General features: G+C 41.2%; 1 protein-coding gene across 2 annotated transcripts in view; it reads right to left on the bottom strand.

Annotated features, from left to right (window-relative positions):
* EFCAB2 (EF-hand calcium binding domain 2) overlaps window positions 1–16,590 on the bottom strand; it is a 73,044-nt gene extending 56,454 nt beyond the window's left edge. For both annotated transcript variants that reach the window (XM_036277556.1, XM_036277555.1), the window contains exon 1: window positions 16,511–16,590. In XM_036277556.1, the coding sequence (XP_036133449.1) occupies window positions 16,511–16,541 (31 nt within the window). In that variant the 5' untranslated portion in view covers window positions 16,542–16,590. The remainder of the gene's footprint in view (window positions 1–16,510) is intronic.
* Window positions 16,591–25,370: the final 8,780 nt, after the last annotated feature.

The raw sequence follows: 25,370 nt of genomic DNA, 5'->3' as shown, positions 1-25,370 counted from the left end.
TAAGGAAACTGAAGATGTAATCAAGACTCTCCCAGCAAACAAAAGCCCAGGTCCAGATGGCTTCATGGGGGAGTTTTACCGATCATTCAAAAAAGAACACCCATTCTCCTCAAACTATTCCAAAAAATTCAAGAAGAAGTAAGACTTCCAAACTCATTTTATGAGGCCAGCATAATTCTAATTCCAAAACCAGAAAAAGACACTACAAAGAAAGAAAACTACAGGCCAATATCCCTGATAAAAATAGATGCCAAATCCTGAACAAAATACTAGCAAATTGGATCCAGCAATACATCAAAAAAAATTATTCACCATGACCAAGTGGGATTCATCCCAGGGATGCAAGGCTGGTACAATATTCACAAATCAGTAAATGTGATACACCGTATGAACAAAATGGAGGATAAAAACCACATGATCGCCCTGGCCAGTTTCCCTCAGTGGTTAGAGCGTCAGCCTGCGGTCCAGAGAGACCCGGGTTCGGTTCCCACTAAGGGCATGTACCTCAGTTGCAGTTTGTCCCTAGCCCTGGTTGGGTCGTGCAGGTAGCAACCACTCGATGCATCCCTTTCACATCAATGTTTCTCTCTCTCTCTCCCCCTCCCACTCTATCTGAACAAAAATGGAAAATTGTCCTCGGGTAAGGATTAAAAAAACAAAACAAAAAACCACATGATCATATCAATAGATGCTGAAAAAGCATTCAACAAAATCCAGCACCCATTTCTGATCAAAATGCTCAGCAATCTGGGAATAGAGGGATCATATCTCAACATAATAAAGACCATATTTGAAAGACCTACAGCCAACATCATACTCAATGGGCAAAAACTAAAAGCATTTCCCTTAAGAACAGGAATAAGACAGGGATACCCACTTTTGCCACTCTTTTTTTTTTCTTCATCCTCACCCGAGGACATTTTTCTATTTTTTGTTCAGATAGAGTGGGAGGGAGAGAGAGGAAGAGAGAGAGAGAGAGAGAGAAACATCAACGAGAAAGGGACACATCTAGTGGTTGCCACCCACACGACCCATCCAGGGCCGGGGACAAACTGCAACTGAGGTACGCGCCCATAGGGGAAATCGAACCCGGGTCTCTCTGGATCACAGGCCGACCCTCTAACCGCTGAGCCAAACTGGCCAGGGCTCGCCACTCTTATTTAACATAGTACTGGAAGTCTTAGCCACAGCAATCAGACATGAAGGAAAAATAAAAGGGATCCAAATTGGAAAGGAGGAAGTGAAACTGTCATTATTCGCAGATGACATGATATTATACATAGAAAACCCTAAAGACTCCATCAAAAATCTACTAGACTTAATAAATGAATTTGGCAAAGTAGCAGGATACAAAATTAACATCAAGAAATTGATGGCATTCTTATACACCAACAATGAAGTCACAGAAAGAGAAACTAAAAAAAAACAATCCCATTTACCATCGTGGCAAAAAAATTAGGATACCTAATAAACTTAACCAAAGAAGTAAAGAACTTATTTGCAGAAAACTACAGGACACTAAAAAAAGAAATAGAGGAAGATATAAAAAAGTGGAAGCACATACCTTGGTCATGGATTAGAAGAATCAACATCATTAAAATGCCCATATTACCCAAAGCAATCTACAGATCCAATGCAATCCCCATCAAAATACCAATGACGTATTTCGAGAACTAGAATAAATAATTCAAAAGTTCATATGGAACCAAAAAAAACTTGAATAGCCACAGCAATCTTGAAAAAGAAAGACAAAGTAGGTGGGATCACAATACTGGATATCAGGTTATACTACAAAGCTACTGTAATCAAAACATCCTGCTACTGGCACAAGAACAGGCATATAGACCAGTGGAACAGAACAGAGAATCCAGAAATGGACCCAAGACATTATGTTCAATTAATATTTGACAAAGGTGACAAGAGCATACAATGGAATAAAGACAGCCTCTTTAATAAATGGAGTAGGGAAAATTGGACCGCTACATGCAAAAAAATGAAACTAGAGCATCAACTTACACCATACACAAGAATAAACTTAAGATGGATAAAAGACTTAAATGTGACTCGTGAATCCATAAAAATCCTAGAAAATGTACAAAATTTTGTACATCATACACAACAGAATTTTCACTGATACATCACCTAAGGCAATAGAAACAAAGAAAAAAATGAACACATGGGACTACATTAAACTAAAAAGCTTCTGCACAGCAAAAGAAACAACCATCAAAATGGAAAGGCAACCCGCTGTATGGAAGAGCATAATTGCCAATGATACATCAGATAAGGGGTTGATTTCCAAAATATATAGAGTACTCATACAACTCAACAAAAGAAAGAGAAAGAACCCAATTCAAAACGGGCAGAGGAGCTAAATAGACACCTCTCCGAACAGGACATACAAATGGCCAAGAAACATATGAAGAAATGCTCAACATCATTAATCATCAGAGAGATGCAAATTAAAACAACAATGAGGTATCACCTCACACCTGTCAGAATGGCCGCCATCAACAAATCATCAAACAAGTGTTGGCGAGGGTGTGGAGAAAAGGGGACTCTAGTACTGCTGGTGGGAATGCAGACGGGTGCAGCCACTATGGAAAACACTATGGTGTTTCCTCAAAAAATTAAAAATTGAACTGCCATTTGACCCAGTGATCCCACTTCTAGGAATATACCCTGAAGAGCCTGAAACACCAATCAGAAAGAATATATGTACCCCCATGTTCACAGCAGCACTATTTACAATAGCTAAGATCTGAAAACAGCCCAAGTGTCCATCAGTAGAGAATGGATAAAAATGCTGTGGTACATATACACAATGGAGTACTATGCAGCTGTAAGAAAGAAAGATCTCTTATCCTTTGAGATGATATGGAAGGACCTGGAGAGTATTATCCTAAGCGAAACAAGCCAAGCAGAGAAAGACAAATATCCCATCATCTCACTTATTTTGGGGATATAATGAACATAACAGTCTGAGAAACAGGGTAGACCCAGAGACATGGAAGTAGTATACAGACTGACAACCCTCAGAAGAGGGGGTGGGGGTGAGAGGGAAGAGATAAACCACAGAACTTATATGCATGTATGCATAACCAATGGACACGGACAATAAAGCTGAGGACGGGGTGGGGAGAATGGGGAGGAGGGTATCAATGGGAGGGTAAAAAGGAGAAACATCAGTGACAAAAATAAATTTAAAAAAAGAAAAAAGAAAAGAATGTAAGACCAAAAAAATATATATGGGACTTCAAAAAAAGCCTAATGTTTCTCAGCTGTCTTAGCAGAAGCCCAAAGAATGGCTTATCTCAAATAAATTTGTGTGTGTCACTTTTGTCTAGTAGACAATAAGATTCATAGGAGACCCATGACGATTTTAAGAGAATTATATTGCACCTCCAGCATGGACTGAAAGAGGATATAGACAGTACAAAATGCAAAAACTAAAACAAAACAACTGGACTCCCAAAAATTATATTGGTAGTAAAAAGATTTAAAAAACTGCCTAGCTGAAAACATTACTATCTCTCATAAGGAGGAGGATGACACAGAAGGTAGAAGTAAGAGCCAGAGGGCAGAGCTAAAGGCCACCTAGAATCATTTCCGGCCAGTAGGAACAAGTCCTAATCAAGAACCTTCCAATATTTGCTCAACTGAATTTTATGAACCAGTGATTCCTGTGCATGTCCTATTTTCCCCATTTTCCAATGGAGATCTGTATGGAAGTTAACCTTTACCTTTCCCACCACTGCATGTTGGGTGGCAAGTAACTTGTCTCTTTAGTTCACATGTCTACAGATTGAGAGAGACTGTACTCAAGAAGCTGTACGTAAGGAACCATACTAAGGGCTTTCATTCACACCTGGGCTTGATTTAAATATGACATTCTGGACTTTTAACTGATGCTATAATGGACTGAGACTTTGGTGGGCGCATTCGACATTTGTGAGCATGAGTGTATTCTACATGTGTGAGGGATCTGAATCATTGAGGGCTAAAGAGAAAACTGTGATAGCCAGCTCTAAGAAGGTTCCCAATGACTCCTACCTCTTGATATTCACACCACTGTACAGTCACCTTATTGTACCAGTGTTGGTTTATATCATCAAGACAATAGTGTGTCACTTCTGAGATTAGGTTATACATGATATTGTGACTTCTGTCTTGACCTCTATCTTTTGGATGACTCACTCTGGGGGATGCCAGATACGATGTTGTAAGGACACTCAAATGGACTATGAAGAATCCGTGTGTCAAGAAACTGAGGCCTCCAGCCCTGGCCAGTTTGGCTCAGCGGTTAGAGCGTTGGCCTGCGGTCCGGAGAGGCCCGGGTTCGGTTCCCGCTAAGGGCACGTACTTCGGTTGCAGTTTGTCCCCGGCCCTGGTTGGTTGTGCGGGTGGCAGCCACTCGATGTGTCCCTTCACGTCGATGTTTCTCACTCTCTCTCCCTTCCTCTCTCTCCCTCCCACTCTATCTGTATAAAAAATGGAAAAATATCCTCCGGTGAGGATTAAAAAAAAAAAAAAAGAAAGAAACTGAGGCCTCCAGCCAACAACCAGTAAGAAACTGAGGCTTCCTGCCAACAGCCATGTGGGTGAGCCCAGATTTATGAGACTCTGAGCCAGAATCACCCAGTAAAGCTCTATCTGGAAATGGTGTGAGATAATAAATATTTGTTGTTTTAAGCTGCTAGTTTTGGGGGTAACTGGTTTCAAAACAATAGTTACTTGACACAGGGACTATGTCAAATTCAGTCCTTTATTTCTGTAATCCCAGTTGTTTAACACATTTTGCTAAATCAGATTAGTTTTCTTTTCCCTTCTCTCTCTTGTCCAGATTTGTCACTTTCTTGACTTTATGAAGAATGCAAGGCTTGAACAATTATTTTGGAAATATAAAAAAACTTCCCTTCACTAAATATTTATTTAGTTGTGCTCCACTGCTGCTGTTGTCTACACTTTAAGAGAAATGTGGTCCAACTTAGCTTTAAAATAAGCTGGGTATGCCCTGGCCAGTTTGGCTCAGCAGTTAGAGCGTCAGCCTGCGGTCCAGAGAGACCCAGGTTTGGTTCCCGCTAAGGGCACCTTGGTTGCAGTTTGTCCCCAGCCCTGGTTGGGTGGGGCAGGAGGCAGCCACTCGATGTGTCCCTTTCATATCAATGTTTCTCTCTCTCTCTCTCTCTCTCTCTCTCCTTCCCATTCTATCTGAACAAAAAATGAAAAAATGTCTTCAGGTGAGGATAAAAAAATAAAAAATAAAATAAGCTGGGTAGGTTTCTATCTTGTCATAGTTTTCTATTTTACTATAAACAGCTTTTATAAAATTTAAGGTTTTCTTTGATGAAAAAATTTTCAAGCCTAAAAACAGTCCAATCCTAAATATGTCTACACAAAGATGTCTGTCAACTGCATTTTATGGTTTAGAAGAAAGCTTTTTGCAGTTTTCACCTCCCCATCAGCTATTCCTATTTCTGTGCTTTTTATGGTTTAAAAAAAGTTACAAAATGTAAAAAAACTTCTCTAAAAACCAACTGATTTCTTCTTGAATTAATCAGCCTAGAAAGTTCATTTTAACACCTTTCTTTACTTTCTACACCATGAAAACCAGAAGAAAAAAAACCTTTTAAAAGGCTTGAGTTTCCTTAGGAATACCTGTTTACTGATTTTAAATAAATGTCAAGATGTCAACATGGGGTTTTTTAGAAAGTTATAGTGCTAAAAGTTTAAAATAGTCCGGCCAGTGTGGCTCAGTGGTTGCACCAAGAGGTCATGGGTTCGATTCCCAGTCAGGGCACATGCCCAGGTTGTGGGTCCAATCCCCAGTGGGGGACATGCAGGAGGCAGCCAATCGATGTTCTCTCTCATCAATGTTTCTATCTCTCCCTCTCATTTCCTCTTTCTGTAAAATCAATAAAGGAAAAAAAAATTTTTTTAAGTTTAAAATAGCAAGTAATAGCATAATCCTGACCAAACAGACCCTGCTTATTGCTAACTATATATTTGATCAAACAGGCCCTGCCTCCTACCAGCCTATTTCTTCATCTGTAAAGTGAGACTAATATCCCATAAGGTTGTTATGAAGAATAAATGTGCGGTTTGGCTCAGCAGTTAGAGTGTCAGCCTGCGGTCCAGAGAGACCAGGTTCGGTTCCTGCTAAAGGTACGTACCTCAGTTGCGGTTTGTCCTTGGCCCCGGGTGGGTCATCCGGGAGGCAGCCACTTGATGTGTCCCTTTCACATCCATGTTTCTCTCTCTCTCTCTCTCTCTCTCTCTCTCTCCATCCCACTCTATCTGGACAAAAAACTGGAAAAATGTCCTCAGGTAAGGAGGAAAAAAAAATTAAATAAAATGATGTTCATTAAGGGTAGTTGGTACATAGTGAACAAATTCTCAATAAATGCAATCAGAATGATAATAAGGCTAATATCAAAAAAGAAACTTTCTATTAAAAATTCTTTTATTTACTCAACAGGAAGAAAACTAACAACCCAAAATTTTAAATGGGGCATTTTCACCACACACAAACACACAGAGACAGTCCCCAACTTATGATGGTTTGACGTATGATTTTTCAACTTTATGATGGTTCAAATGTGGTATCACCCAGGTCTTCGTTTCTAATACCATTCTCCAATAAAAGGAACTAGGGCTCTTTGAATAAATGTCTGATTCTACAACTGAACCCAGAAATATAAGGGATGAGCCCAAATATAAAGAATTGCCAGAAATTAAAGAAGCGCTTTAAAAAAACAAACAAAACCACCACACATTGATGGGGCTACATTAAATGGACACAGAAAGCAAATGAAAGAGCTCCCAATGGCTAGAGCTGGAAGAACAAAATGAAGTAGTATTGAGTTATAACCCTAAGTATGAAATAAATATCCATAAGTCTCTACTGGCATGAAGGAATGGCTGAGTAAACAAATAAGTAGGAGAAAAGGTACAAATCTTCTGTGCAGAATTATTCCAAATAACTTATGTAGATTCTCTGCCCTCCAGAAGGCAGAGAAATCTCCCCATCCCTTCCTTCCGTGTGGGCTCTACACAGTGACTTCCTTCCAAAGAGTACAGTATGGAAAGGGAGAAAAAGAATAACTTTACAGCCCTGGCCCGTTTGGCTCAGTGGTTAGAGCGTTGGCCTGCGGTCCAGAGAGACCCAGGTTCAGTTCCTGCTAAGGGCATGTACCTCGGTTGCAGTTAGTCCCCGGCCCTGGTTGGGTCATGCGGGAGCTAGCCACTTAGATGTGTCCCTTTCACATCGATATTTCTCTCTCTCTCTCTCTCTCTCCCTCCCACTCTATCTGAACAAAAAAATGGAAAAATGTCCTTGGTGAAGATAAAAAAAAAAAAGAATAACTTTACAGTGGAGAACTGACAGACACTACTAGCCAGGCGACTCAGGTCAACAGCAACAGTGATATAAATTATATGATAGTATGTACCCTTGGTATGATGTGAAGAAAATGGCATTTTACCTCTGTGGTCATCTTCCTCTCCAAATCCCAAAACCCCAATTTAATCACGAGAAAAACATCACCCAAATTCCATAGAGGGGAATTCTACAAAATAGCTGACCAGTATTCTCCAAAACTGTCAAAGTGGTCATCAAAAACAAGAAAAGTTTGAGCCTGGCTGGTATGGCTCAGTGGATTGAGTGTCATCCCATGGACTGAGAGATCCTGATTCGAATCCCAGTCAGGGCACATGCCTAGGTTGCGGGCTTGATCCCCAGTGAAGGACATGTGAGGGGTGGCCAATCGATGATTCTCTCTCACACTGATATTTCTGTTTCTCCCTCTCTCTCTCTCCAAAATCAATAAAAACGTATTTAAAAAAGAAAAGTTTGAAAAACTGTTACAGCTAAGAGGAGCTTAAGGAGACATGACAACTAAATGCAATGTAGTATCCAATGTAGGATTGGAACAGAAAAAGAACATTGGATAAATTTAAGAAAATATAAATAAACTATGGGCTTTAGTTGAATTTAAAAATTATTTTAATAAAGAGAAACAAAGGGAAAAAATGAATAAATGGGACTACATCAAACTAAAAAGCTTCTGCACAGCAAAAGAAACAACCATCAAAATGGAAAGGGAACCCACTCTATGGGAGAGCATAACTGCCAATGATACATCAGATAAGGGATTAATTTCCAAAATATATAGAGTACTCATAAAACACAAAAGGAAGACAAAGAATTCAATTAAAAATGGGCAGAAGACCTAAATAGACACCTCTCCAAACCGGACATACAAATGACTAAGAGACATATGAGAAAATGCTCAGCATCACTAATCATCAGAGAGATGCAAATTAAAACAACAATGAGGTATCACCTCGCACCTGCCAGAATGGTTGCTATCAACAAATCATCAAACAACAAGTGCTGGCGAGGGTGTGGAGAAAAGGGACTGTAGTACACAGACTGGTGCAGCCACTGTGGAAAACTCTATGGTGTTTCCTCAAAAAATTAAAAATTGAACTGTCATTTGACCCAGTGATCCCACTTCTAGGAATGTACCCTAAGAAGCCTGAAACACCAATCAGAAAGAATATATGTAGCCCTATGTTCATAGCAGCACTATTTACAATTGCTGAGATCTGGCAAGAGCTCAAGTGTCCATCAATAGATGAGTGGATAAAAAAGCTGTGGTACATATACACAATGGAAAACTATACAGCTGTAAGAAAGAAAGATCTCATATCCTTTGAGACAACATAGAGGGACCTGGAGAATATTATGTTAAGCGAAATAAGCAAATCAGAGAAAGACAAATTCACATGATCTCACTTATTTGTGGAATATCATGAACAATACAAGCTGATAAACAAAACAGACCCAGAGACATAGAAGCAGGGTACAGACTGACAAACTTCAGAAGAAGTGGACGGGAGGAAGGGAAGAGCTACACCACAGAACTTATATGCTTGTATGTGTAACCAATGGACATAGACAACAATGCTGGGAGTGGGGAGGTCAGGAGGAAAGTGTCAATGGGAAGAAAAGGAGAAACATCTGTAACAAAAATAAACAAAAATTGCAAAATGAAATAAAAAATAACTTCAAAAAATTATTTTATTAACATCTTACTTTGAACAAATGTTGCCACCAGTTCTAGGTTGCAGGACATGTAATGGTTAAGATAACAGACTCTAGAGCCAAACTGGGTTTAAAGATCAGCTCCACAACATGTTAGCTCTGTAACCTTTTAGACAAGTTAGGTTACAGACCTAGGTTATTGTCCTAATAAAAGGACAATATCAAAAATATCTTGGAGCCCTGGCCAGTTTGGCTCAGCGGTTAGAGCGCCGGCCTGCGGTCCGGAGAGACCCGGGTTCGGTTCCCGCTAAGGGCACGTACTTCGGTTGCAGTTTGTCCCCGGCCCTGGTTGGTCGTGCGGGTGGCAGCCACTCGATGTGTCCCTTCACATCGATGTTTCTCTCTCTCTCTCCCTTCCTCTCTCTCCCTCCCAATCTATCTGTACAAAAAAAATGGAAAAATATCCTCGGGTGAGGATTTAAAAAATAAATAAATAAATATCTTGGATAAGCATGGCTGAAGTGGCTCAGTTGGTTGAGCATCACCAAAGTTTGGTGCTTCAATTCCCAATTCCAGCAGGGCACATACCTGGATTGGGGGTTGGAGAAAATCGAAGGCAACGGATCTCTCTCTCTCTCTCTCTCTCTCTCTCTGTCTCTGTCTCTGTCTCTCTGTCTCTCTCAGCCTTGTCCTCAGGTGAGGATTGAAAAAAAAAAAAAACCTGGTGGATTTCCTAGAGGTAAAACCCAAGAAAGTGTGAAGGATCTAAGACAACAGGCTCCCTGGAAGTTCCTCTCACTTAGGGTAGTCCGCATAGCCTCCAGCAATTTGCAAAATTACCAAGGGTTTCTTCCAGTTTATAGTGATAGAAGTGATGACTTCCAAGTTCTTACCTGTTGTAGCTGAAAGTAGAAGTCTGCTTTACCTATCTAAATCCCTTGTTTCTTCCTTCATTTGTAAAAAGGGGATTAATAGAGCTGTCTCTCAAATGGAATTAAATGAGGTAATTTAATGCACAACATTTAGCCCAGTGCCTACTTCAGAGTAAGTGCTCATTAGACTGGGACCTCTTTGAAGTTCAGAGAAATTAAATGAGATGCCCAAGTAACACTGGGGGAGGGGAAGCAGTATCCAAATTCAAGCCCTGGTCATTAGACTACAAAGTTATTGCTGCATTTAAAAAATAAGTTATTTTGAGTCGACTTTAGTTCAAGCGGTTACTTCGTCATGGCAGATATTAAAAAATAAGTTATTTTATTATACTCAATAACTATAAAATCCATATTAGAAGTTTACAAAGCACTGTCAAATACATGATGTGGCAAACATTTTCAAAAATGGCTAAGAATAATGTATAATTAGCATACAGATTTTAAAATATAAAAAGTTGCCTATTAAGTAGGTTTTTAAACTTTTGTAGAAATGACATTAAAATAATGAGACTTAAAAGTAAATGCTCCTGGAAAAGGGGACTCTAGTACACTGCTGGTGGGAATGCAGACTGGTGCAGCCACTATGGAAAACAATATGGTGTTGCCTCAAAAAATTAAAAATTGAACTGCCATTTGACCCAGTGATCCCACTTCTAGGAATATACCCTAAAAAGCCTGAAACACCAATCAGAAAGAATATATGTACCCCCATGTTTGTAGCAGCACTATTTACAATAGCTAAGATCTGGAAACAGCCCAAGTGTCCATCAGTAGAGAATGGATAAAAAAGCTGTGGTACATATACACAATGGAGTACTATGCAACTGTAAGAAAGAAAGATCTCTTATCCTTTGAGACGACATGGAGGGACCTGGAAAGTATTATCCTAAGCAAAACAAGCCAAACAGAAAAAGACAAGTATCATATGATCTCACTTATTTGTGGAATATAATGAACATAACAGTCTGAGGAGTGGGGTCATCCCAGAGACGTGGAAGTGGGGTACAGACTGACAATCCCCAGAAGAGGGTGTGGTGGGAGAGAGATAAACCACAGACTTATATGCATGTATGCATGAACAGTGGACATGGACAACAAAGCTGGGGACAGGGCAGGGAGGGAGGGGGAGGAAGGAATCAGTGGGGGGAAAAGGAGAAACATCTGTAACAAAAATAAATAAATTAATTTTTTTAAAAAAGTAAATGCTCCTGAAAGTTGAACCACCCCATTTCATATTCTGTGCTCCCTATAATCCTTACCCATTTCTACATATAATTTTTATATAGTTTTAAATGGCTGCAATCCAACAGGTCATACATAACTTACTTGTTCAGCGACAAGAAGATTTTGTCCATCTTTCCATATTTACAAATAACTTTAATCATTTTTGTGCTTGTTTTTTTCCTTTTCACAATATACTTCTAAAAATAAAATACCCAGCAGTATGTTAAAGAATCACAGCAAGTGGATATCATCATTTTAAATAGAAATTTCCAAATTGCCTTCCAAAACAATGTACCCTTTTTTTTTTTTTTTTTTAAATTTTGGATGTGCTCAACATTTCCATTTGATTTTTTAAATTGTGGTAAAATAGACATAAAAAATTAACCATCTTAACCATTTTTAACTGTACAGTTCAGTTACACTACTGAATTAAGTACATTCACATTGTTGTGCAATGAATCTTCAGGACTCTTTTCATCTTGCAAAACCAAAACTCTATACTTATTAAATAACAACTTCCCTTTTCCCCTTCCCCTGGTAACTGCCATTCTACTTTCTGTTCCTATGAATCTGACTACTCCAGGTACCTCATAAAAGTGAAATTATACAGCACTTGTCTTTTTGTGATTGGTTAAAATCACTTAGCATAATTTCTTCAAGGTTCATCCTTGTGGTAGCATATGTCAGAATTTCCTTCCTTTTAAAGCAGAGTAATAGTTCATTGTATGTATATAATGCATTTTGTTTACCTATTCATCCATTGATGGACACGAGTTGTTTCCACCTTTTGGTTATTATGAATAATGCTGCTGTGAACTTTGGGTGTACAAATATCTGTTCTGAGTTCCTGCTTTCAATTATTTCGGGTATAAACCCAGATATAGAATCACTGGATCATATGATAATTCAATACCGAATTTTTTTTTTTTTTTTTTTGAGGAACTGCCATACTATTTTTCACAGCAGCTGCACCACTTTATTTTATTGATTGATTTTAGAAAGAGGAGAAAGAAACATCAATGTAAGAAACACTGATCACCTGCCTCCCACATGAACCTGGGGTTGGGGGAGAGGGAGGAGCAATAGATCCAGACACCTGGGTATGTGCACTGACTCAGAATCGAACCTGCCACCTTTTGGTGTACTGGATGATATTCCAACCAACCAACCAACCAATTGGGCCACCTGGCCAGGGCAAGCTGCACCATTTTAGATCCCCATCAACAATATACAAGGGTTCTCATTTCTCCACATCCTCACCAACACTTCTTTTTATAGTAGCCAATCTAATGCGTGTGAAGTGGTATCACATTGTCCATTTGATTTTTTTAATAAGGAATTTTCCCCAAGTTTTTAAAGATAAATTTAAGTCCAGTTTTTCTTCAAATTTTCTTAATTCTGAATTAGAGGAAGTAAATTAAGTTTCAGTAAGCTGATTTTCTTCTTCAGTTCATCTCTACCTAGATGTTTATCAGTCTAAAACAGGGACAAACTTGTTAAATGGCTCCAAATATATGTAAAAATGCACCAATAATTGGTAAGACTGAGATTTAAGACTTAAGATTCCATTTCTCACATTTACTAATAGCTATTCCCCAAATACTTTTCCAAGCACTTTCCTTCCTATTTATTCAGCATTCCTTTAGTGTCAGGCATTGTGGGTACTAGGGATATAAAGATGAATAAAAAGACACTGTCCCCATTACAACATTATGAAATAAGTATAATTATTCTCAACTTACATTTGAGGGACCTGAGGTTCCATAGGTTTAATATATTAGCTAAGATCAGACAAAGGTTGGGGAAACTAGAATTTAAATTCAGATTTTACTCCAAAGTTCACCTTTTCTACTATTCCATACTATATTCCCTTTTTAGCACTATTCACCTAAAATTTCTGTTTTTAACTTTAGATTTCCAAATGTTACGTTTTGACTACAGAGAAACAATAATAATAAACTTGTAAACCTGCTTCCATCTAGGAGTTAATAACTGTATTGGAGGCACTTTACCAAGCAACAAGCATACAAAGTAACAGAGAATATTTTAGTACAAACAAAAATAGTAAATCCTAGAGAGCTTTGAGTATTTGAGGCTTACTAAAAAGAAAAAACTGACATACCTTCCCAATTAAATTATACTATGTTAAAGCACAAAAATGCTATAAGATTAACAACTTCAAAGTACACAATCTTATAGAAAAAAATTATAAATAGAATATAACAGCCCCTGTCACAGTTAACTTTTTTTAACCAATACAGGGGTGGGCAAAAGTAGGTTTACAGTAATTCATATGGAAAAAGACATGCAGGTTATGATCACAATAGCTTTATTAATTCAAAAGAATGTCACAATTGTTTTTGTCATGTCTCTATCCCTCTCTTCCTCTCTCTCTAAAACCAACAAAGAAAAAATATTAAAATGTAAATATATATATATATATTTTTTTCTTTATTGATTTTTAGAGAGAGAACCATCAATGAGAGAGAACATCAACTGGCCACCTCCTGCATGCCCCCCACTGGGGATCAAGCCCACAACCCAGGCACGTGCCCTGATCACGAATCCAACCAGTGAGCTCTTGGTGCATGGGTCAATGCTCAATCACTGAGCCATACTGGCCGGGCTATAATTATACATATATAATTAATTCAAATGATCTAAATTCAACAAATATTGAGTTCCTACCATGTGCTGGGCCCTCTGCAAAACACTCAGAGTAACAGATCAGAAAATAGTCCCTACCCTCTGGAGCTTATAGGGTCATGTGTATATCCTCCAAAATTAACCTTTTTTGTGTGTGAGTCCAATGCTCATCAAGCAACTTTTGAAATACAAACTCACCCTTACAAAAACTTTATATTACATTGCAGAGATCAGCTTTCTGGTCAATGTATCGACATACCTTATTTACATTAAGTCATTGCTCAGGTTTACACATCCCTGTTCATGAGTTTAGTTAGCTTGAGTGAATCTCCAAAACCTGAGTAATTCTGATTAATTGGCTAGATGTAATTTCTAAACCTTCGGAACTGAAAATCAAATATAGGCGTGGAATGTCTACAAAAAGATAATATCACCAAATGAGTCCTTAGTTTATTCTGACAACATACCTTTATTTCACCATGCTCTTCAAATTGCAATTATAATTTCATAAAAGTGTTAAGAATAATGAAATATATCATATAACAATGCTTCTCAAACTCTAATGTGCATATGAATCACTTGCGGATGTGTTAAAATGCAGACTGATTCAGCAGATGAGGGCTGTTAAATAACTGAGATTCATTTCTGATAAGCTCCCAGTGATGCCCAGGCTGCAATCCACAAACCAGGAGGGGATATAACACACCTGGCACAGCATCTGGCACACAGGCTGCTCTACCCAGTTAACTGTTCCTTCCCATTTGTGATGTCTTATTCCCCTCAGTGATCTTACCTTTCTTGGGAGACAGGTTATGTTTTTTTCACCTTTGTATCCTCCAAAGTTCCATGATAGGTATTATATCTGTACCAACTGAATGAATCACATCCTGTTTTTTCAATCAATTTTTATTTTTCAATTACAGTTGACATACATATTTTCATTTCAGCTGTACACCGATTAGACATTACATAAGTAATCATCCTAATAAATCTCGCACCCATCTCACATCCAGCTTTTTAAATCATTACCTCTTATATAGACAGAATTGTTTTGTCCTGACTTAATTTACTTTAAACAGAAAAGTATTTTTGAAAACTAAAAATTCAGTAAAGCTCTCAATGTATATTTTTTAAAGTAAAGAAAAAAACTGTATGTGTAGCTTAATCCTGTGTATTTTCTCATGTTGGCCTAATCAAATCTTTCTTTAAAAATCCACATTTAACTTGTTAATTTATCTCCTAATGATTTTTCTGTTTTTGTAAGAATTTAAAATCTGTAGTTTTCTAGGGATGTTTAAAATTAATCTTTAAAAATATAATAATTTTATTAGGATGTACCTTATACTTTAAAGCAGCACAATAAAACTAGGGAAGGTAACATCTATAAAATAATTCTGACTTTTCAGACTAACGGTGCCATTGTTAAAAAACACAAATAGTCTGCTGTCAATCGCGAAATCTTGGGCACAATTTCACTTGTCCTCCGCTGATTTCTCTGTGATCACCATAACAAATGACTATCTCGGAACTGGTGTCTTCACTTGTCAATATTAGTTGTTAACCTGATACACGTGGTTCCAGGCTGCGAAAAATGGTGTGTTGGTGTGGTGTTCTGAGCACGAGAAAGGAAAACAAAAGTGGACTACTTTCCTTTCCAAACTGTGTCTCTCTACCGTTTATGGCTCTTTTTAATGTGGCTCTGCGAGGAGTCTGCCCGTTACTACACATAAACAGTCATTATATTTTTGAGTAACAGGATGGTAACCAAGCATCGGGTTTTCCGTCATAATGCTGAACGAAAACAACCTCAAGGTCTTGCAAATAAACGTGGATCATCGCTTCTCCCTCCGCACACGAAACACACCGACCCTGCGGGGTCCCAGGGGCCTGGCAGCCGGTCCCCGCCGGCGGCCACGCCGCGCCCTCGCGGGGCGGGGGGCCGGGGGGCCGGGGGCCGGGGCCGGGCCGGGGGCCGGCTGAGCCGCGGAGGCCCAGGGCGCCCGGGGCTGGTGCGCGTGCCCGCCGCGGCCCGCTCTCTCGCCTCCATCACGATCGTGTTTCCTTTCTGCGTTCTAAGACAAACCACCAGACGGGTGGCGCAGGTCGGGCCGCCGGGCACCACCGTGACCTCGGGGCTGCCCTCCCGGCCCCGTCCAAGAGGCAAAATGGTGGCCGCGGAAGCCGCAGCCGGGGCGGAGCGCGGTGGCGCGCGGCCGGGGAGGACCCGCCAGCTGCTGGCGGCCAGCCGTCCTCACTCCTGCCGGCCGGGGCCCACAGCCGGGGCAGCGGCCCGAGGGGCACCTGCGGCCCCGAGAGCCCGGGCGAGGGTCTGGCGGCGGGTCCCCGCGGCCGTGCACAAAAACGCCATTACGGGCCGCGCCGGCGCCTGGGCCGCAAACCGCGCTGCTCCCCCGGCTGGGCCCCGAGGGAGGCCGGAGAAAGCGGGGAAGGGGAGGGCGGCACCGGCGGGGCGGGGCCGAGCGGGCGGGGGCCGGGGCGGGGCCGAGGCGTCGGCCGCGACAGCAGTGGCCGCGGCGGAGGGCGGCGTCCCCTTCCGCAGCCACCCGCTCCCAGCGGTGGGAGCTCCAGATCGGGGGGTGACCTGCCTCCCCCCCCGGCGCGGCCGGGGTCGCGGCGGGCGGCGAGGGCTGCCTCTTACCTGAGCTTTCCTTGTCTTTCTCGTCCGCCATCTTGTGCGGAGCCCGTCGCCCGGGAGACGCCCGTGGCTAACCTAGGACGCGGCGTCCTCCCCCCCACCCCCACCCCCCACCCCCCACCCCGCGGCGAGACGGCCCTGGCGGCCCGGGACTCGGAATCCCGAGGGCTGAGGACCCCAGGGCGCGGTGGGGCGGGGGGCAGATTCCGAGCGTGCGCCCTTCCCCCTTCCCGCCGCGACCCTCTCGCTCCCGCGAGACTAGAAGCGCGGCCCCGCCGCCCCCGACCCTCGGCCGCAGCCCTTTCCCTCCGGCGCCGCGCCTGAGCCCCGTGTCTTCGGTGAAGTTACTGAATAAAGCCCCGCGCCTCCTTTCCCCGAGTCCCGATCCCTTTGGGGACATCAGACCCAGCTCTCCCACCCCCTCCTGCTTGGACGACGTGGCGTTGCTCGATTTTTTTTTTTTTTTTTTAACTGCAGATTTGAGAACGCAGCTGGAGAGCTGGGTGCAGCGCTCGGCTTCCGAGGGGGTGACCGGCTCCCCCGCAACCCCGCCGCCTCCCCTGGGCGTCCGCGGCCGGCTGGGCGGAGAGGCCGACCCGCCCGCTCCTGCCCTCGCCCTGCGCTCCCGTCCCGGGCTCGCCGCCCGCTCCCAGGGACGGCGACGCGCAGCCCGGAGCAGCTGCCGCTGAACGGAAACGGGCGGGTGCGGGAGGAACCGGAGCCATTGCACTGCTATTACTAGGGGAGAGGAGTCGCTGGAGGAAAACAAGTGTGGAAAAGGCGCAAGCTTTGCGCCGTCGGGGCTGCGATTTCTGATACCAAATAGAAGGTTCTCATAGCAACAGAAACGTGTCCAAGTTGTGATTATCGTCAAGTACAGGACGATGTGCTTGGTTGTGAAATTGGACCTGACCTCCAGTTACTACGGAAAGTTTTAGATCCTGCTTTTCTGAGGCTTTGCAGCTGGAACATGGTGTTAAATTTTGGTTTCGTTTTAAGGATACATTCACTATACAAGAATGTTTTCTTTTTAAAGTGACTTTAATATATGCCTAATGAGTCAAACGAATACATATTTTTAAAACGAATCTTAAATGATCTTAAGTGCATGTATACTGATTTAAATGGCTTGATGTTCTGTGGAAACAGTTTATGAACAACTAAATTGTAAGAGGCTTTCCAAATTCAAGGTATTAGTATTCAATGATTTTAAGTTTTTATGCCCCTTTTATTAATTCTGCTTCTATAATCTCCCAGAAAACCCTAAAGCAAACTATTACTCTTCTTTATTTAAAAAAAATACGTACTTTTTATATAGAAGATATTCGTGATCAGCATTCTCTTTGAAACTATAAATGATGGAATCATCATAAAATGGCTCATATTAGAAGATAGATACTTACATAAAGTAAATATAATTGTGTACAGCAAATTCATAACAAAATATGAGAAAGTAATCAGTATTTATTTATATTTAAATTTCATTCTCATTCTGGTCTATTTATTTGTTTTTAAAGAGTCCCTCTTGCCATACAGATAATGAAGGGCTTTGAAATAAATGTAGGAAACCTCAACCTCGGTCTCACGTTTACTCCCTACTCTCTGTGCCTTTTCATACGCTGTTTGCAGTTCCCTTCCGGAGTGCCTTTCCCTTCTCCCCCCTCTCCAACGTTCACCATCCCACAGACACACATTTTGTTCCCTCCTGGTTGTCAGTGACCTCCTTGAAGGTCAGGTACTGTTTGAAACTTTCTCTGTCAACAACCTCTTCCTCTGCTGTACTGTCTTCATATCATAGAGCCTCTCACATAGATTTGCAATGACTTTGTTTTGTTTAAAAAAGCAAAATGCAACGGAGTACATTTGACGATCTAATTAGTCTTATTAAGCAATTCATGAATGGAGCACCATCCCATCTAGCAACTAGAAGGAAACACTGATGAGTTGTATAAAATGGAACACTTCATAGACTGAAAGAAGGTGAGACTAACAAATTAAAACTGGATTATTTCAGGCAATGACACTGAAGGCAAGGGGTCTTTTCATGCATATTATCTGACCTGGGTTGGTTAGGAAATTCCAGACTGATTGGTTTAAAATAGCACTCCTGGCTCTGGCCGGTTTGGCTCAGCGGTTGGAGCCTCCGCCCCCAAACCAGAGAAGCCAGGGCACCTACCACGGTTGTGTCCCGGCCCCAGTTGGAATTGTGTGGGTGGAGGCGACATAATGTGTCTCTCTCACATCGATGTTTTTCTCTCTCCCTCTCTATCTCCCTCCTGCTCTATCTCAAGATAAATGCAAAAATGTCCTCGAGTGAGGATTTTTTTAAAAAAGCACTCCTGGAAAAGACAGAAACTGCTATTAGGTTAGTTTATTAAGTTTTGGTTTGATGACATGCTTAGCAAAAATGACTCCATTTGGCCTGTTTCTTTTTTTTTAACATTTTATTTACTTGTTTCCTTCTAAACGCTAAGCTCTTGAAGACATAAAGTGTTTTATTTGCCCATATGCTCCTAATACCTAGAACAGTTTTCCAGCTTTTGTGTCTGAAATAATATATATTTTTAAAATCAAGACAGGAATTAGTCTTCTCAAAGACTTGAGAAGCAGAGCTTTTTATTATTTAGATTTTCCAAATCACATGAATCTCTACTTCTCTTAAATTCCTACAAGCATATTTTAGACAATACTGTTTCTTGCCTGGCCAGTGTGGTTCATTCACCAAGTGGTTGAGTGTTAACCCATGCACCAAGAGGTTGCCAGTTTGATTCCCAGTCAGGGCACATGCCTGGGTACCTGGGTTTCTGGGTTTCGGTCTTGATCCCCAGTAGGGGGCATGCAGGAGGCAGCCGATTGATGTTCTCTCATGGATGTTTCTACCTGTCTCTCCCACTCCCTTCCTCTCTCTAAAAATCAATAAAAAACATATTTTAAAAAACACAATACTGCTTCTCTAAGTTTGAATGACAAGGAAAAAATGTAATGTGTTCATTGACACCTCCCCCAATTAGGTATGAAGATAAAAGCCTAATCTTATCAGAATACAACAGAATAACGGTATGGTTTCATTACAGTTAAAATAATAAAAATAATTCTTCTAAGCACTTTGTATACATTATCTCTTTCAATCCTCATGAGGCTGATACTAGTATCCCAGTTCTAATGCTACATTGCTTCTTTATAAATAGAAGATATCATTGTTCTATTCTACTTAGTAACCTGAATATTTCCAGACACATGCCTAGCACAAAAATTCTGGGGAAAAATGAGTCATCTTCCTCCCTAATTTTTTTTTTTAACCTCTTCAAAGCATCAACCAAAACAACTGGCAGGGACTCTGAGGGACTTTAGGAGAACCAGATAATGGCATGCACGTTGTCCTTGTCTGGCCAAATAGTTGAACTGCAGGCCTGGCTTTTGCATGGCCAGAGAGGAGGCGAAACTTGCTCATCTGCTCACCCTCTTCTCTTGCCTGCCCACCTTCCTGCAGGTTGAGGTTTCCATCCTCTCATGAAGGAGAACTGCGTTGTTATTGGCCCGGGACAAGAGTATTCAGTGGAGAGCTCCTTTGGGCTTTATAGGGGACTCAGAGCGAGAAGCTGGGATTGCTACTCTGTGGGAAGCTTAGAAGTAAATCTTATGTGAAACCACAACTCTTGAAAACATTTGAAAAAAATCACACTCCTGGCCCTCTCTCTCTAAAAAGCACATGTTTCTTTCTGTTTCCCTTAAAAAAAATCACCACAGCAAGTCACTGTTTAATTCATTACTTAAACACTTCCTGTCCCGATGAGCATTTTTCAGGGACGTTTGTTGCTAAGCAAATTTGGTGAGTCTCTGTTCTTTACTCACTGAAAATAAGACCTGGAAGGTGAAGGGCAGGAGCTGACCTAGAGACTGAGTAAATGTTTACGATTGCTCACATAACCTCTTCCTCCTTAAGTGGGAAAATAAAGGGAAAGTGTGGAATTACGCTGGTAATTGGCTTTGGAATGATTTTCTAGTTCCAGCTCCAAAATAAAATCTTTGAAATGAAGTTTCATTTATGTTAAAATTTACAGTAGGAGCTAACACTGTATAGAAGAATCAAGCAAATAGTCTTAGTAGGTAAACAGACTCAGGATTAAACCTTAGTCCAATGCTCATTAGGTATGTGACTTTGGACATGTTATTTCTTCTCTGTAACCTCAGTTTCCCCATCTGAGATTACATAGTTCTCCCTTGACTTCTGGCCTGATTTAATTTCCTTGGACTGTGACTGTGTGACTCTCTAATGGCTCTAAAACCAGTAATGACACTATTTGGGGCATTTACTATGTTCTAGGAACTATGCCAAGCATTCTGCATGGATTCTTACTTAATCATCACAATAACCCTATCAGCAGAATACTAATATGATCCCCATATCAAAGATGAAGAAACCAAGAGTTAACATCCCCATATTGTTTTCTGATAGTAAAAGTGGCTTTTTTCCTGCTGAGCCCCAAAGCCTCTCCTGCCTCAGAATCTTACTCGGGATTTTTCATTTCTTCCCCATATCAAGCCCCAGGGTCTCAACCTGTCTCCAGTCTCCGGAAGGGGGCATTATCCATCCAGTGGGGTGAGGAGGAGGACTGTGAAGAGGGCTGGGGCATCCCAATGTCTAGCTCCACTTTCTTTGCTACACTTGAATACAACCACATGGGCATTTTTAATTGAATTTATTGGGGTGACATTGGTTAACAACCTTATAGAGCATTTTTTAAATGTTCAGGGTTTCACTGCTGACCTAAAGAGATAGGATAATAAAAAATAGAGATGTTATAAACATCCTGGGATCTTAGGAAATATTTGCAGATGTGGTTCCTGATTCTTGACTCTCTCTGAGATGGTGAGAGGGTGTTTCCGGTACATGTGGCTCCTCCTTCACCCTGCCATTCTTGCTAGTACATCATTAATTTTCCTTCCCAGAGTTTACACAAATTAATGATAGCCCTTGTGGCTCTTACAGGACACAAGAAAAATAGCCTAGGGGATAAATAAATAGAGATAGATAAACTACATATGGATTTTTTAATTGCCGTCTATAATTACCAAACAGATACTAGAAAGTAAGTCTGTACAATTATTTTGTATTATAGATGATTCCAATAGCATTTGCAGCTTTAGAATTGAGAGAAAATGACTCTGAGCTGTGCCTCACCTTGACACTGTGGGCCTAGCCTGTGATCACGTCCACTTATACTTAATGAAATGGTTGTGAATAACAGTCAGTAGAAACTAAACATTCTTGTGAATTGGAAGCTAACTCCTTGATAAAGTTTCACATTACCCAGTTACTTCCCTAGAACATGGATCTGTAACCTCTTCCCCAACAGAGAAGATCACTAAATAGAACAGTACAAACGCACAAAGATAAAAAAATTTTCACAGGTTTTGCTGGGATTTTTGGTTATACATTTTTTTTCAGGTCAGCTGTATTTTCAAGAAGGGAAAGTGTGAGATTGGGGGGTGAATCCTGGTGACAGGAGAGAGGTGAGAAAGGAAGTTATTTTTAGGAAAGCATGAATAGAAAGGGAAAGTCAGTTATGATGGGGAATGAGGGAGCAGCAAGCCAATGGAAAGCTGGTTAACTGGTGAAGGGTTTAACTAGTTCTCTAGTCCCTCTCGTTTCTTCTTATATATTCACAATCCTTTCTGACCAACTAATAAAAGGAAGGCAACTGCCAACTCCTGGGGGCTGGGAGTCTTGTTTATTTCAGCCTTCCTCTCCATTCTTGGAGAGAGAGAGTTCACTCAGTGTTCAGAAAATATTTATGAAGTATGTATAAAGTATGTATGAAGGACAGCCTGTTAGGCACAGTGAGGAGTCCACAAACATGATAACTGCTCTGTTTTGCCGAGATACTTTTAGAGCTGGTGGTTTTAAGCTATTGTTTTGGTTTGGGGGTTGTTTTGGGTCAAAGTTTACTAAATTACTGACCCACAAAACAGAAGAGCCCACCCATTAAAGCTACCTTCTCCTTCAAATGATGTATAGTGCATACTATATACCCTTACCATAACCACGATGTACCCAGCAGTGGTTTATATCTACACCATGTGCTCAATTATCAATTATCCAGAACCATAGAAGTCTGTCATTAGATTAGACTAACTGTGTCTTCCTCCAGTAGGTAAATGGTGAGTTATACCTATCAATAATGCATATTTAGCCCTGGCCAGTTTGGCTCAGCGATTGGAGCATCGGCCTGCGGACCAGAGAGTCCTAGGTTTGGTTCCCGCTAGGGGCACGTACCAAAAAAATTTAATTTAAAAAATAATGCATATTTAAGTATTTTGACTAAATCTATTCACTAGGTTGTTGCATTTCAGTGCCCCAAAAACTCATTACTCAGATGTGCCTGTTTCTACATTCGTATTTTTATGGAAAGGTTTTCTTGATACAATGAGCCATTGGTTCGAGTACACACTCATCTGTCATGATCTTCTTCACGTTCATGGAATAAGATTGTGTGATTTAAGGACACAGATTTTGTGGCTTCCTCCCTAAGTAATCACACCCACAGCTGGAGCCCCCTAGCAAATGAAAGAAAACGAATTGTGTGCTCCAGACAACATTTGTAAAGTAGGGGGCCAAAGGAGAAGCTAAGCTCCATCCCTTCTCATGAAAGCCACTGTGGTTATGGGACCCAGTCCTTGACATAGTGATTGGAGTTTTTATCTGGCATGCCAGCCCCCAGCGTTTCAAACGACAGGACAGAATGTTAACCCAACTTCCTAAGTCTGCCACTGTAAATGCAGCGGGCACAGAAGGAGTTCTTACGAAAGTAGCTCTATCCCCCAACCTATCTAGTCATCTACTGTCTAGCCATGTGCGCATCTGCACCCCAAATATTTTAAACTTTATCCTCTCTCCTCCACCTAGAGAGTTGAAGGAAATGCATATTGTTGTAGCTTGTCTAGTATGCATTAGTAAGTACTAAAGCCTCAAAATTGATAGGTTTCTAAGTGATGCAGCTGCAGACAAAAACATAGAAGTATGTCGTCCTAGCTTCCTATTTGCATATGTACATATATGCATGTATATGCATTCCTGCTGATTGAACCAGAAATGGAGGTGAGTGGTGCATACGCGTGCTGGTCGGTTTACGCAGGCTCCTTTTCTGTAGCAACCACTGTCGCTGCTTTCCATGACTTGGTATCTTAGGTTGAATTTCTGCTCTTGCTATGTTTAGAATCTATTTTTAATTTGGCCAACTGACTTACTAGGGAACCATGTGAGTGTTGCTATTTTAAAATGTATAATAGTTGTCCCCATTTAAAGCCCTATGGAAGATCCTTGTATGCCTAGCCCACTCCATTGCATGTGTTCCAGAATATAAGGTGATTTCTAAGTAAATACATAAATGTGTCCAGCCAGTGTGGCTCAGTGGTTGAGCGTCAACCCATGCACCGAGAGGTTCCTCTTTGGATTCCCAGTCAGGGCACATACCCAGGCTGTGGGACAGATCCCCAGTGGTGGGTGTGTGGGAGGCAGCAAATCGATGTTCTCTCTCATCCATCTTTCTATCTCTCTCTCTTTCTCCCTTTCTCTCTAAAATAAATTTTTTGAAAAAAATTGAAATACACAAATAAGCCCTGGCCGGTTTTGCTCAGCAGTTAGAGCGTCAACCCAAGGACCAATGAGACCCGGGTTTGATTCCAGGCAAGGGCACATACCTCGGTTGTGGTTTGTCCCCGGCCCTGGTCAGGGTCACATGTGAGGCAACCAGTCGATGTGTCCCTCTCTCATCTATGTTTCTCTGTCTCTGGCTCTCTCTCTCCCTCTCTCCCTCCCTCCTACTCTGTCTAAAGATAAATGAAAAAATATCCTTGGGTGAAGATGAAAAAATAATAAATAAATAGATAAAAAATAAATTACCTACTGTATGTCAGGCAACAGACTGTGTGCTTTCGTATGTTTTCTCATTTCATAGTAAAATAAAATCCTGTGTAGCTAGAGACTTATTGCCTTACCAAGAACACTGTAACTCCATATATAGTTATGGAGCTGTGTACCGAGTAGAATGAGTGTGGGTATTAATGCCAGTCAGCCAGAGTTCAACTCCTATCTTTGCCACTAAGCGCTGTAAACTTGGGCTAGTTACTTAACCTCTCTGAGCCTCAGCCTTTTCATTTACAAAATAAGAACAATAACACTTCCTTACCAGGCATTGCAAAGAAACTTGACTTGGTCCAGCTGGTGTGTCTCAGTGTTTGAGCATCGACCCATGCATCAAGAGGTCACTGGTTTGATTCTCAGTCAGGACACATGCCCAGGTTGTGGGTTCAATCCCCAGTGGGGAGCATGCAGAAGGTGGCCAATAGATGTTCTCTCTCATCAATGTTTCTATCTCTCCTCACTTCCTCTCTCTCTAAAATCAATAAAGAAAAAAAATAAAAATTAAATTAAATCAAATTAAGAAACTTGACTTGGTGTAGTAGATGAGACACTTTTACAAAGCAGCAGCACAGAACCAGGTGCTTATTGTAACTTTTTTATTGTTCTGAGTTTCTTCATGCCCTGGAAGAGAGAAGAAAAGCTCAAAGAGCATGGAAGCTACGTGTGAATTGAAGGAACTCTTTGACATGGGCAGTTCCATTTGAGTGGCGGGAAGAAACTGCAAAACTCCATGTACTATTTGAACAACTGCCAGGCCTTTCGGTTAGGGCCTTTTGCCCCGGGCAGTCCTCAGACAGCTGCTGGAACCTCATGAGTGAGTGCTGGTAATTGTTTAACAGAATATTAGCTTTGGGCAGGTGTGTCTCTGCTTGCTTGGTCTTGACAAAGGTTATGTAGACATAGCAATGCATACACATCTAAAGGGAAATCCTTTGCTCT

This window comes from Molossus molossus, unplaced genomic scaffold, assembly GCF_014108415.1.
Source record: "Molossus molossus isolate mMolMol1 unplaced genomic scaffold, mMolMol1.p scaffold_m16_p_23, whole genome shotgun sequence".
Taxonomy (NCBI): domain Eukaryota; kingdom Metazoa; phylum Chordata; class Mammalia; order Chiroptera; family Molossidae; genus Molossus; species Molossus molossus.
The sequence above is the reverse complement of the archived record's forward strand: the minus strand, read 5'-3'. Positions and strand labels throughout refer to the sequence as shown.